The sequence below is a fragment of the Tachypleus tridentatus genome, chromosome 10 (assembly GCF_004210375.1).
Source record: "Tachypleus tridentatus isolate NWPU-2018 chromosome 10, ASM421037v1, whole genome shotgun sequence".
Lineage (NCBI taxonomy): Eukaryota > Metazoa > Arthropoda > Merostomata > Xiphosura > Limulidae > Tachypleus > Tachypleus tridentatus.
This window is the reverse complement of record NC_134834.1, coordinates 174014611-174029378: the sequence shown is the minus strand read 5'-3', so window position 1 is coordinate 174029378 and position 14768 is coordinate 174014611. Positions and strand designations below refer to the sequence as shown.

The following is a 14768-nucleotide window of genomic DNA, read 5'->3' as shown; positions in this document are numbered from 1 at the left end:
TTTTACTTTTTTGCTATAATTTTGATTATATTGTTCTTTGGGAATTTATCCTTTGAGTTGTTTAGGAAATACAATTTTTTATTAATGTTATGGTGCAACATGTGAACAACTTACTTCTATAGGAACATTGCTGTTTCAAAATTATCTTACTTTTTACTGTTCAAAAATCATTTTTTTGTTTTTAATAATTCTACTTTTATTGGTGATAGATTCTCCAGTTCTTTCTTTAAAATATTCAAACTGATTCATCATATTGCATTTACTAAAATGATAATCTTCAGTGTTTGTTACAATGTAAACAACTTTTACAAACTGGTGAAGCATGATTATAATTAATTATACTTGCCATATAAGACAATAGTATTAGACCTTTTATATTTTTAAATACCGTGTTCAGTATCTAGTCCCTCAGAGCTTTTCAGGAACTAAAAGAGAGTAAAATAATATTATTCCAAACACAATATATTAACCTTTTTCAGAATAATTGTTGTTGTAACAAATGATTTATAAAAGCATTATCCTAGTGCTTAGAAATATAATAATATTTTATTATAACAAGTATAATTGATTTCTCTATATTTTTAGAGTTTGTGCTTCATAATATTGGCCAAAAGTGTATTTATCTATTGTTTGTGGATCTGAAAAAGTATAATATTATAACAGACATTGATGTACAATAGTTTCATACTATCAGTTAAAAACAGATAATTCATTAAAATTTTAGAAGTGATTTTGTTCAGTTCTGCTATCATCAGTGTTTAAAGTGGGGTGGGATGAGGACACCTAACTTCTTTTCAGGAGAACTTAGACTGAAACAATCCCTCTGCCTTTTAGTAGAGTTTTGCAGTTACCTAGGGCTATGTCAGATATTGTATACCTTCTTTTTTCTTCCTTTCATACCATCATAGATAGTAAGGTGTGACATAACGCAGCAATGAAACAAAATGCAACACACAGAGTCATACAAATTCTTTTCACTACCATTTTGCATAAACAACCTAATTTGCTAATTATATGAAAATTAGACATGACTGTAAGTTTCTTAAAAGGTTTACTAAATGATACAATGAATAGTTATTGCAGCAAGGTACTTGGATGAAAAACAATATATTTCTTAGTGAGGCAAAAATTTGACAAAATATATGGAGCAAATGAACCCTCTCACTAGAGATTTGGACAGTGTGACCAAGTTCATAACCATAAAGTGACCATCAGAGTTTCCATACTATAACTTTAAATATCACATGTGTGTCTTAACACATTTTGTTATGGTTTCAGTAAATGATACAAGTCTTTTGTACACAGATAGTTAGATTTTTTACATAAGTATTTTTATTAAAAAATTGTCTTTAAATATTTGGAGTCAAAGTACAAAGTGATTTTTGTGTTAATATTAAAAATATACATCTTCATATCAAAGTTGCCCGATTTTTCTTTTTGTATAACCCTAAAACCTCTGAAACAAATACCAAATGTTTTTAGTAAAACTTAACGTTTTACTGTTATTTGTTGGTCTGCCACTTGAAATTTTTAAGTCAAGATGAGGGAACAATAACATACATGTTGAGTAATTGTTTTGTTCTTCCATTTTAGTAATAAAAGTGTGTGATTACAACAATTATAAATCTAATTAATAAACTATAAAAATTCAGAGCGATTATATTAGGTTGATACATGTTGGCATAATCTAAAATTATACACAAATCATTTAGGTTCTTTTTTTTTTTCAGATTCAAGAGTATCACAAACAACCCCACTTTCTCTTTTTCCCTCACTTCAAACACTCATAATTGATGTCTTTAGTTTAAATAATTTTCAATTTCACAATTTTCATATTTTTTTAATGAGAATTAAAACTTCATTAACAATAACAAAAACAAACTGTCATTTTTAATATTCTAGTGAAAGTATTAAAGCATATTATTGAGAGATATGTAGAAGATAAGTGTACTTTCTAATGATCTTTTGTTTATTTGGTATATATTCTTTGTTTATCGACTCTTAAACAGAGGCCTAGTACAGGAAGAAAACTGTTGGCTGATACATATCTCATGACAAATGGAGAGGTAATAATGAAAAATGTTTTTAAATTTGTGATATTAATTGACTACTTGGTTGAAACAATGAAAATATCATAGGTACCTTGAGATATTCTTCTCATTTTAATAATGTATATATCTATCTAGATAACTTTATGTTACAAGTTGTGGCAATTAACTAATTTTATTCTTTTATAAGCTCTAAGAAATATATTACATGAAAAAATACAGTGACCAACCTGTGATGGTGATCTATTAAAAAATGTAAAAGCTGTAGTTTGTATGTTTAGAAAATAAAAAATTATAATATTGTTAAGGGAAAATATTATTTATGTTAAATATACTTACAGTGATTGAGTACATTACACTGATATATTTTTGGAGCCTCACCACATCATTAGAACCCAGATCATCACGTCCACCTGTGCTGTATCTGATAGTGCATCTTTCAAAAGCACTAAAACATAGTTTCCACTGCAAAATGCTCTGTCATAATGCTGTCATTTTTTAAAGCACACAACTCAACTGTATAAACGTTTATCAGTGCCAATTTAGTAGCCTAATTATACATCTCACATATCAGTAAAATCACTGGCTGCAGTGCCTAGGGATATGTTTTCGTACACAGTGGCATAACTAGGGGGAGCAAGGGGGTACATCTGTCCCTGGGCACAGCATTGGGGATGGGGGATGCCAAATTGATGTTACATAATTAGGAATTATGGCTTACATTTTGTCACGAGGGGGTGCGAAAACTGACTTTGTCCCCGGGTGCTGTAAACCCTAACTATGCCTCTGTTTGCACAGCATAGCACTAATACCTGTTTCACCTTCTTGATTGAATGGATATTTCATTGAATTATGGAGGCAGTACATGTAGTTTGTGGCTCGTTTTCCGGGTGTGCACATTTCTTGATTATGTTGAGTGTTATTGAGATGTGGATGTTTTTACCACTGACGTATGTGTTTATGGGTTCTCATCTGTTACAAGTGTGGTTATATGATGAAATTTTGCATTGTATTGAGGTTTTGACACAACTGTCACTTTCAGCATTGGAAGTAAAAACTTAAGTTTACAAACCACCTGTTGTGTTCTCATATATTAATAATATGAGTTATATCTAAACACTGAACTATTAAGTAACATAGGTAATTTAGCATATCAGTCGAACTCAAACAAAGAACACAATGTCAAAAACAAAGCGTGACTAAAATAAAAGATTCATCATGTAGGTAAGCTCACTGAGTTCTTTTGGAATTCTTGGTAAAAATGATATCAATTTTTGTTGATGTAATAATAACAAATTAGTTTCATTTTCCTATCACGTTTTTACAGAGTACACTCACATTGACAGAACTTGTAGTCTTTTGTTCACAATGTTATAGCAAAATTTCTGAGACTAATGGTTATTAATAATACTATGCCTAACTTATAAATACAAAGCTAAGACTAGTAACAGGATATCCTTACATATCATTTGTTTTGGTTTACTTTAACAAAATAGAGTAATAAATCTTACTTCTAATACTTATAAATAACACTGACACTAAACTTACTCTTTACTCAATATCTACTTATTGACTTACTGTAGTGACTTTCATACTTAAAATTTATCTTTGCTTTGGTTCAACAATTAATTTTAATGACTCCATTAGCTTGGCCACATGTATTCATACCCACACTGCTGAAAACCATGTTTATATACTGATAGTAGACACAGTACAGGTACCCTATTGTGTAGCTTTGTACTTATTTGTTTGTTTGGAACTAAGCACAAAGCTACACAATGGACTATCTGTGCTCTGGCCACCATGAGTATTGAAACCTGGTTTCTAGCAGTGGGAGTCTGCAGATGTGCTACTGGGGAGCAGTTTTGCACTTCATAACAAGCAAACAACATATTACAGTTTACACAGGTCAACTCACTTATTAAATGAATATATGTGTGTGTGTATATAGGGGCACCAAAGGTGGGATGCATGGGTAGACATGCAGAGTGTACAATGTGAGAGTACAACTATAGGATGATGCTGATACTAAAAGCAGCACATTAGAGAAGGTTATGGGGGTATGTCCCCCAGATGTGTAATGTAAGTATGTAGTTCACATGTGCTATATAAAACAAATACATAAAGGTCAGGGTACTGTGGCACCTCCAGTTGCAACATCTCTGTATATTTGTTTAATAAATATCACAAAATGAGCATTGATGAATATAACATATTTAACATATAGAGAAAATTGGTATACTTGTTGCATGAAAGAATTTGTCATTGCTTTAAGTTTTACAAAAAAAATATTTTTTTTGAATTAAGGATTGTCAAGGAAATTTCTGTAATGATTTAGTACTTGTAGAAATGGTCATTTTTATAAAAGTGCAAATTATAACAAAGCTATTAAATGTATTTATAAAAACTCATTACAAATGAAACATTTAATATTTTTTCCCAGATACAAAAGAGATACTGTGTGAGATGGGATGAGCATTTAGAGATTCCAGGGTAAGTAGTCATTTTAAAATTTGTAATAAGTAAACATGATGCAAAAGATGTTTCAGTAGGCTCTCTGAAAAAGTAAAAATACATTGATGTTTTGTGTTTTTTGCTTCATGATTCATCTATCTAAGAAAATTAAACTGAAGAAGATATTAATATTTTAAAATAATTTAAAACTTAAATGTTATGTAATTTAATGTCCATATTTAAAATAATATTTATTTTTAAATTTGACTATTTACATAAACTATATTCTATATTATGAAAGATTTTTGCATTTCAATACAGTAGAGTTATTCATATAGGTTTTATCTTTTATGTCTTAATCTTTATAATTGCATGTTTGAGGTAATTTTTCTTTTCCAATACTTTTCTTCAAAGTTAATAATTTTCTAAATTTACAAAACATATCTTCATGATCATAAATAAATGAATTACATTTTAACTAGTGATTAATTATAAGGAAACTTATTGAAAACGCTTGAAGTATAACAAATTGTGACACTAAAATTATTTTTGTGTAAGAAATTTCATGCATTACAAACATTACAAGTTAAATATTATGTAAATTAAAAGCACTAGTTCTTGGTGAATTCTCTTTCTATACATGTACAAAGCCAAATGTGATAATTATTCCACACTATAGGTTCTATATGAGCCCACTGAGTATCCTTCTCCTTTGAATGTTCATCGTACTACTATTTGTACCTCAGGCCCATTTCTCCCTTTTGCTCTACATTGATCTAGCAGCACATTAGTTTGCCATAACGATATTCATTAAGAGGTGCTGTGCCATCTCTCTCCTGTCTCTCTTGCTTTTATTATGTTTGTTTAGGAGGGATTTTACAGGAGGAGGATTTTTATAATGAAAAGGATCCAAAGATTCCTTCTAATTATTGCCCTATGACTTTGACTAACTCTCTCTGTGAGGTTTGGGGGAAGATGTTTAATGCTCATAAAGGTTGGTTTATTTGATCAAACAACCTCCTCTCACCCACTGTAAGTATTTATCCCTTTTTATTTGTAGCTTTTTAAATGATGCAATTTTTTTCAAGTTTGAGTGAGTTCAATATTATTTCAGTCCTTCTAACAGGAACTTAGAGCCCCATAAGGTTCTTTCATGAGTGTCACAATTTTCAATATTAAAATTAAGGCCATCACTGAACAACTTCCTCCTATCATTGCAAACAGCCTCTATGATGATGACTTACAGATTTCCAATTATTTGTTTATTGTAAGGTTTATTGACTGGCAGCATATGATGTGACCCATTCACTTGTGATGGGTCACATCAAATGATTTCACCTTTTTGTCATTTAAAACCACTTGTTTGCATTTTTGCCACCAATGTAAAATGCACCCTGATCTACAGCTTTAGATGGGTGGTTCCATTCTTATCTTGGTGGCTGGGACAAAGTTCTTAATAATCATCTTCAAATGTAAACTGAATTTTGTTCCACAAATTTAGCAGCTTTGTGTCTAGTATACAAAGGCACTGGAAATCTTCTGTGTTTTTTCCTCTTATTCTTAGGAAGCAAACAAATGTTCCATACTGAAAATCTCTCATGCCCTAACTTCATCAAAGTTAGATAATGGATCTATGGTTCAGCCTTGAAGATGTTGGACCCTATACATCATTACGAATTTTTGGTTCTGCACAGAAGCTTTCTGCACTGGTTCAGAGTTTGAATATTGAGTTTTATGAACCTTCATTTTACTTTCTTTGCAATATGCTGCAATGTTCTGATTCTTATATTACAGTATCCCACATGGCATTGTAGCTTCATATCTCAATAAATTGTGCACTTTGGAAATAGACAGTCTGCCATTCCTACATTCAGCTTCCATATCCAGAAAGGGTTAGCTAAATTAGGCCTGTTGTTAGATGACGCTGCTGAATTCAATGTTCAGTCCATCCCACCATATATTATTACCATCCCCACTTTTGGCATTACTTTTGAGTTATTTTAAGAAGTTAGTTACTTGCAATTGGAAGTACTGTCTTCTCTTTACTGAAAATCTTTCAAATCATTTTACTGCTTCTGTTTTTATGGATGGTTTGAAAACTGATGACGTTGTAGGCTCTGTCATAATTTGCTATAATTCAGTGGTTCTCACAGGATCTTTTATGCAGGTCCTGTTTTCACTACCGAGATACATGCAGTTTCACTTTCCTTGGATCATACAGTAGCTAAGCAGTACCATAACTGTACTATTTGTACTGGCTGTTTTAGTGCTTTGAATAACCCTGTAATCACTTAATGTGAGTTCTCACCCAGTTATTTTGGATGTTGAGAAATGACTGATCCACTTCTCTTCATCATCTATATCTATTCCGCTTTTCTGGAATACTGGCTATATCAGTATCCATGTGAATGAGTCTGCTGACACCACAGCTAAATTGGTCTGCTTGGATACTGTCATGGCCCAGTCTGTCCCTTATGTGGTCTACAAACTTGTCATCATGGTACTACTTTATACCAGTTGCCATTCAGTTTGGAGTGAAAAACTCCCTAACAAGCTTTTACAGATAAAGCTGTTATTATTTGGTTGTCTAGGTTCTGTAAGAATCATGTGGAAGTTCTTGTCTAGACTAAACCTGGCCACAGTTTCATAACTCCTAGTTTTCTTCTACAGTCTGATCTGCAGTGTTATACTACTTAAGTCTCAATTGCCTGTATTTTACTTTTACACAGCCACTAAAACTCTCATGCATGGCAGCATCAACTTAGAAATGTTTTTTCTCAGGTTTGATGTTAGACAGTGTCATAGATGATGGTAACTGCCCATATTCATTTTGTTTTTAACTTTTTACTTTGACATTATTAATTTTAAATAATTTACTATATGACATTATTCTATCATATTTAGCCAATTTTTTTCATTTTCTACATTTGATTCTACTTCACTTTTCATTAAAAATATTATTCCATATTAATAGACTGTTTCGTACAGATAGCCTACTTTCTATGCATAATAAGGCCCCAAATCTAATCCACTGTTTCCTTTTCTTTTAATCTGTGCATTTACATAAGTTTTCAAAATTTGTGAGCTACATAAACTTAACAATATTAAAGAAATAATTCCTAGGATTTGAAAAATATCTGTATTTCAAGCTACAAGGTGTATACTAAGTATAAATTTTTGAAATTTTGGAGGTGGGATAAATTACTTGTCCTTTTTTTATAGACATAAATTGAATTCATAGCGAAAAAATAAAATCTCTTAATTCATTAAAGCCCAATCAATTTGAATACTTGTTTGGTTTTTGAAATTAAGCACAAAGCTACACAACTGGCTATCTGTGCTATGCCTACCAAAAGTACTGAAACCCGCTCTCTAGCATTTTAAGTCCGTATACATACAACTGAGCCACTGGGGGCAAGGGCGTCAAGAGGCATGTCAGGCCCCAGGGACAATTATGTCACTGGGCCCATTTTTGAAGTCTTCATAAATTCATGGGTGTATGAAGAATTTTTCTGGTGGGCAGATGCCAAATGTGTTGAGAATTTACAAATTTACAATTTTAGATAAAATGTTATTTTCTGAGATAAAAGCGATTTTATGCAGTACTGAGATTTTTCCTTAAGTATACTATAAAAATGAGAATACATTATGCTTTATCCCATATTTCCGTGGGCCCCCTAATTGAGCCTGGGCCCCAGGACTGTAGCTCCTTGATCCCCCTGTTGTGAAACCTGACTGGGGGTTGAAGGCTAAAGTATTAAAAAAAAGTATTAGGATTCACATACAAAGCTGTATGTAATGCTGGTTAGACTTTCTGTCAAATTGCTGTAGACTTGAAATGCTCCTTAAACACTGTCAAGTACACCCTCGATCATGAGACCAAAACAGGTGAATTTGAAAATAGGAACAGTAGAGACAGAACACCTAAACTCAACAATACTCATGTTTAGTATCTTTGTTTATGCACCCTTTGGAAAAAAAAAGAAGATTTTCACTGATCTCAAGTATGAGATAAATGACCATGTACCAAAGAACAGAAATTTGTGCAGATCTACAGTATCAAGATGACTCAAAAAGAATGGAACATTTGGTTGTGTAGCAGTTAAAAACCTTTACTTCAATCTCCAAATATTGTCAAGAGACCAAAATGTGCCAAAAAAGTATAAAAGCTGAACTGTTGATGATTGTAAAAAGTTGTTTTAGACAGATGAGTGCAAGGTTGAAATATTTGGTTCAAAGCATAGGTTGACAGAAGAAAGGTGAAAGACACTTACTTCAATGTATAGCACATGCCTTGAACCATGGGGGAAGCAGTGTGATGGTGTGGGGGTATTTTGCTGCTGAAGTGACAGGAGAAATTTCCAAAATAGATGGAATAATGTACAGTTACGACAGAAAGTGTTCGTACCCCTGCGTCGTGAGTAGTGTTTTCCTCATAACTTAAAAAGTATCACGATTAGAATAATGAAAGTATAGTATATTATAAATATCATACTAACACACATCTACATAAATTTTTATGTAAATTGAACGACAAATAAACTTGTTATAAACAAATAACCAAACATAGGAGGGGCAGAAAGTGTTCATGTGTCTACTTTAATTGTCAGTTGTGTAGTCTTTCAGGTGAATTACTTGGTGCAATCTCTCCTCATAGTCCTCCATGATCGTTTGACAGTACTCGACTGGTATTTTCTTCCATTCTTCTTTAGAGAAGGGCTCCAACTTTTGCAAGTATTTCAGATGATGCTGATCAACCCTGGTCTTCAACTCATACCAAACATTTTCAATTGGGTTGAGATCGGGTGACTGCGATGGCCACTCCAGAACGCTTATATGGTTACTATGCAACCAGAATTGCACATATTTCGATGTGTGCTCGGGATCATTGTCGTGCTGGAAGATCCAACGACGCCCAAGCCATAAGTTCCGAGCATCATTCTTTTTTCACGATTCCGTTGACGCGGTGAAGGCTGCCTACACCAGAAGAGCTGAAGGAACCCCATAACATGATCGAGCCTCCTCCATGTTTAACTTTAGGGACGGTGTTCTTTGGAAGATTTCATTCCCAATTCTTACAGAAAATATAGCGAATATCATTGTGGCCGAAAAGCTCGATTTTAGTCTCGTCTGACCAAAGAATACTCTTTCAATAGGTAAAGGGTTTATCTACATGCTTTCTTGCATACCTCAATTGTTTTTTTAAATGAACAGGCTTTAAATATGGAGCTCTACGAGACAGCATGCTTTGAACCCAGAAGAACTTAGCATGTTCGTAACTGTAGAGGTGCTTACTTCAACCTGTTTCCTTTATCAGTTTCTGTATGTTATTACGTGTTAAACGAGGGTTCCTACTAACTTCTCTGAGAACTTTCCTCTTGATTCTCTCTTGAAATTCTGGTGGGGTATCTGGAACGAGGGAGGTTAGCAGTTGATCCTGTAAGTTTAAACTTGATAATTATGCTTTGAAAATTAGATTTCGGCACATTAAGTTGTGTAGTAATACCGGAAAGAGACACACGAGACTTGTATTTTACAATAATTCATTTTTTTAAATCACTGTACAGTTGTTTCCTGTTCGCCATGATGACCAAGCAGATGATGACGGAGACGGTGCTAAATTGCCAGAAGTACATTTTTTGCTGGCTAAATTCCAATAATTATGAACCCAGTGTCTAGTTCTGGAATGTTATAATGTAGTTTATTCGCCAAACTAAACAAAATTTTTACGGGAATATCAATTTTTTCACACGTTCTGAACCGTAGGAAAACTATCTGCTCCTTCTATTTTTGGCTATACAATTTATGTAGATATGTGTTGGTATAATATTTATAATATCTTTTACTTCTATTAGCCTAATCGTGATACTTTTTTAAGTTATGAGCAAGAAAACCACTCGGGACGCAGGGTACGAACACTCTCTGTCGTAATTGTACCAGTTTAAGTGCTATCAGATACCAATCCTTCATGGTTTACTCAGTGGTTTGCATAGTCCAATACAGAATTTACGTAGCTTATAAAGAAGTTGCTGAGTCATTCAAATGATTTAATGGCCTTCACACAGCCCTAATCAAAACTCATTTGAGCAGATCTGAAATTTAATATATCAATAATTTGACAAATCAAAATTTACTTCCATAGAAACTTTAACAGTAATATATTAAAGACGTTTGGAGTAAAATCCCAAATGGCACTTTGATTAAATGTATTGCAACAATGCAACGAAATATTGCCTAAAGTTATTAAAGCAAAAGGAGGACACACAAAATATTAACTATTTGATGAACTCAAGCATTTTCACTGAATTTCTGTTGTATTAAATATGAAACATTTTGATGTTTCACCATTGTTCTTTAAAAGTATTCTGAAATGTAGTTTTTGACTTTGTTCTAACATTTTTCAGTACTGTACAATGTCTTCAAGAGTACAAATATGTTAAGAATACTGCTGCATAATTTAAATATAATTTTTTTTATCAGTGACTGCTTAGAAATATGTTTTATCATGTAAGTATGTTGCAATTTGCTGGACATTAGATTAAGACAAACCAGATTATACAATGAGAGACAGCTGTTGTGCAACTACTTGGAGATGTTACACATTTTCGATTTTCTTTTAAATAATGAAAATTTTCCATACTTTTTTTAGAATAATAAAGTATATTACAGATACTATATTAAGTTTTTTTTTTTTTTAAATGGATGCCCAAAGCAAATATTAGTTTTCTCACATAATTATTCCTATTACATAAATATCTTCTCACTTGTTTTTATATTATTCTTTGTAATGTAACAATGACTTAAAAATAGCTCGAGATGTTCTTAATAAGTGATAGGGAAGCTGACAAATGTTTTTTTTCTAAAACCTTTGAGAAACTGGCAAGAATAATACCCTACTCCATGCTGAAGATTTTTTAGTCTTACTAAACAAGAGATAAACGCAAAATGTTCAGATAATGAAAGTTCAAGTAAAGTACACCAACTGCAGTTCTTCTCTTTAACAAGATGATGTTTTTTTGTCTCCTTGAAAACAGGTTTTTAGAAATTAACTGCAGAATGACTCCAACATTATGAAGAGTATTGTATGTTTGAATAATTTATTAAGGACTAACTTAGTTATGAAACTTATTACATGTTTGAATAATCTACTAAGGACTGACTTATGAAGCTTATTGTATGTTTGAGTAGTTCATTAAGGAATGACTTAATGTAATATGAGCATTTATGATAACCTATATTAATATTTATCTCATTATATTGTAGAATGGATGTTTTTCACCAGTGATTTTTGCATGTTTACAGACAGTCAAGCAAAGGAGGTTGGACTTATGAAGGCTGTTTTACAGTCAACAGCACAGCTGAGTCCACTGAGTGCCATTGTACCAGGCAGGGTCAGTATGCTGTCATGGCAAAACTCCACAAACCATTTGTAAGTTAGAATATATTGTTTTATCTGTATAATCTTGGGAAAAATAAATTCATGAAATATTATATTTTTTGCTATAAAAATTCAGCTTGTTTTTGTTACAACTGAAAATTGTTTTACAGTAAGTTTTAATATGTTACATTCACCAATTCATCATTATATATAACATTAGTTCTTTAAATTTTATACATAAATGTGAATTTCATGCTACATAATATATACTTACACACAGATCTATAGAAAAAATATGTATAGGTAAGTTTAGAAGAAGATTTATGCTTATGTTTAGACCATTGACAAATTCTGTCATAAAAGATTTAATTAAAACTGATTTGGAAATTTTAAAAATGCCTTTTTGTAACAGAATCCTTTTTTATATGTCATTTTCTATCTTCTTTCATTTTAGTCAATACCACCTGACCCAGAGTGGGTTAAATTTCTTAAATGGGTGCTCTATGGTATCTCAGGAATTCTCCTTGTTGTTTATATATTCACTATTTTATTTCGAAGGTAAGTATTCTTACAAATCAGTATATCAATATTAATATTATTAATAAATATACCATTACTTGAGATTAAGCATTTTATCAGCAGTTATCCATATATTTGTTATAACAAAATTTCTTCTAGAATCCTGATTGATCAGTATTTTTGTTTGTAAGATACTAACAGTAATCAATGTTTTTTTAATTGTTTAACTCACATAAGCTGCAACTGAATTATAGCATTTCTTTTTGAAGTAAAAATATGTTTACGTTTCAGGGTATAATTTAATAACTATTGTTTAAAAGAGACATCTGTAACACACAAATTCTATCATTTTTCTCCATCTATGTGTACTGCATTAATTGTTTACAGTGATTAGTTCTAGTCAAGTTAATTTAAATTGATGATATATCATGGCATGAACTGTGGATGCATCTTCATCCTTGACTTTAGCTTCCAACATAGCTTATCCCAGTTAATTCTTTATGCTGTTTCTCCACTCAATCTTCTGACTTCCTTTGAAATATGTATTCCATGACAATATTTTCAAGGTTTTTATTCCTATTTTAAGATAATAAAAAAATCTAATCTACATCTTGACACATAAAAGGAGGTTAGAATGCTTTCAACTTGCTGGAAATCAGTTTGTTTCAATTAATTGGTCCTATTTTCCATGTAGGAAATCCCATTTATTTGACAATAGTATCATATTTGAAAACCCTTGAGTCTTTGATAGTGTAATTTCTACATTTTACATTGGAATGTAATGTAATAATATAAGTCCAGCAAGAAACCTCTTGGTCTGTCTAAGCTATTCCATCCACTTAACTAAATTTTAAAATAAAAAAATTCTCAAAGCCTTCCCTTAAACTCTACTCTAAAGGCAACCCACTCAAAAAGTCAGCTGTCAGAAACATAAAGTTGTCTCAGCCAAAGATGACACCTACTTTACCAGAACTTATATTGTCTCCTATTCTTACCATTACGCACAAAGAGGATGTGTCAACACTCAGTTCTCTTTACAACCTCAGACTTCTCAATCAGAAACTCTTCAACTCGTATACCAATGTATTGTTCTATTAGCTTTTCTATGAACTCTGTTCAGTAATTCACTGAACTTCCTAAGGTAAAGCATCAAACACTGAACACAACATTCCAAATGTGACCAAGCCAATAGTGTATACAATGAAATTATAGTATCTGACTTGTATTTAGTATTTTTGTAGATACAACTTAAAATTCTATTTGCTCTGCTACTAGCAACAACACATTACTTGGCTAATTTAATAGACTGATCAACTAGAGCACCAAGATTCTTATCTAATTAGCAACAGAATTTAAATTATGATCCCATATGTGCGCCTCCTGCAGTTATTATAATTAAAAGTTCTCTGCCATTTATTTGCCCAACTTGCCAAATAATCCAACTCATTTCCTGAAGCAGCAGCATCTTCCTCACAGTCAGCAACACCCTTCACCTATGTCATAGATGTAAAAAAGTAACAATTCTTACAATGAGCCCAGAGATACTTCACTTACAGTGAAATTAATCTAATATCATTGAACTCCATTTATAACAGCCCTCTGCTTTCTTCCATCCTACTAATTATCTATCAAATGAGCTAACATATGCTCCCCACCTCACCTATATAGATAATGTTTTAATAAGCTTTTGTAGCACCTTGTCAAATATTTTCTGAAATTCCAAATACACCAAATCCACGCTTGTGTTCTCATCAATGTAAACAATAACCTCTTCAAAGACTGTCAAAAGATTTGTGGGAATAATTTTTCCTAGTAAGTCATGGTGTATAATAATCAAACAAAACCTAAAGCTTTGTTAAATGACTTTACAAAGTATCTTTTATTACACTTTGAAAACATTTTCCTACCACTAATTTGAGACTAATAAGCTTATAGACACTGGCACAATTTTTCACAGCTCCACTTAAAAGAGAAGTAATACTAACCAACTTCCAATCTTCTGGCACCTGCTCACTATTCAAAGAGTTAGAAAAAAACAGAAGAAATGACGCACATATCCAATATGTAAGCTCCTTCAACACCCTCAGTGAAATATCATCTGACCAAGGAGAGTTTGTAATATCTGAATTACCAGTTTTATATTTTCATTAATTCTGAATTAATGTGATTATTCTGTTTCCATTTCAAGAGTTCGAGATGAAGAATACTGCTTAAATTTCATAATTAAAAACAGAAAAGAAAGTAAAATTTAAGAACCCAGCCATCTGCTAATCATCAGATAAGAACATTTTATATTATACATAAAAGCTAGACTCTATTCGTGTCTAACATTTTGCTCACTTTTAATGTATTTAAAGAAATCCTTACAA

General features: G+C 32.0%; 1 protein-coding gene across 1 annotated transcript in view; it reads left to right on the top strand.

The window, feature by feature from the left end:
* LOC143230950 (uncharacterized) overlaps positions 1 to 14768 on the top strand; it is a gene marked incomplete at its 5' end in the record, with an annotated part of 64980 nt that overhangs the window by 28510 nt on the left and 21702 nt on the right. Inside the window, 4 exons of the mRNA XM_076465303.1 lie at positions 2010 to 2066; positions 4492 to 4541; positions 11805 to 11931; positions 12335 to 12438. Coding sequence (XP_076321418.1) covers positions 2010 to 2066; positions 4492 to 4541; positions 11805 to 11931; positions 12335 to 12438 — 338 coding nt within the window. The remainder of the gene's footprint in view (positions 1 to 2009; positions 2067 to 4491; positions 4542 to 11804; positions 11932 to 12334; positions 12439 to 14768) is intronic.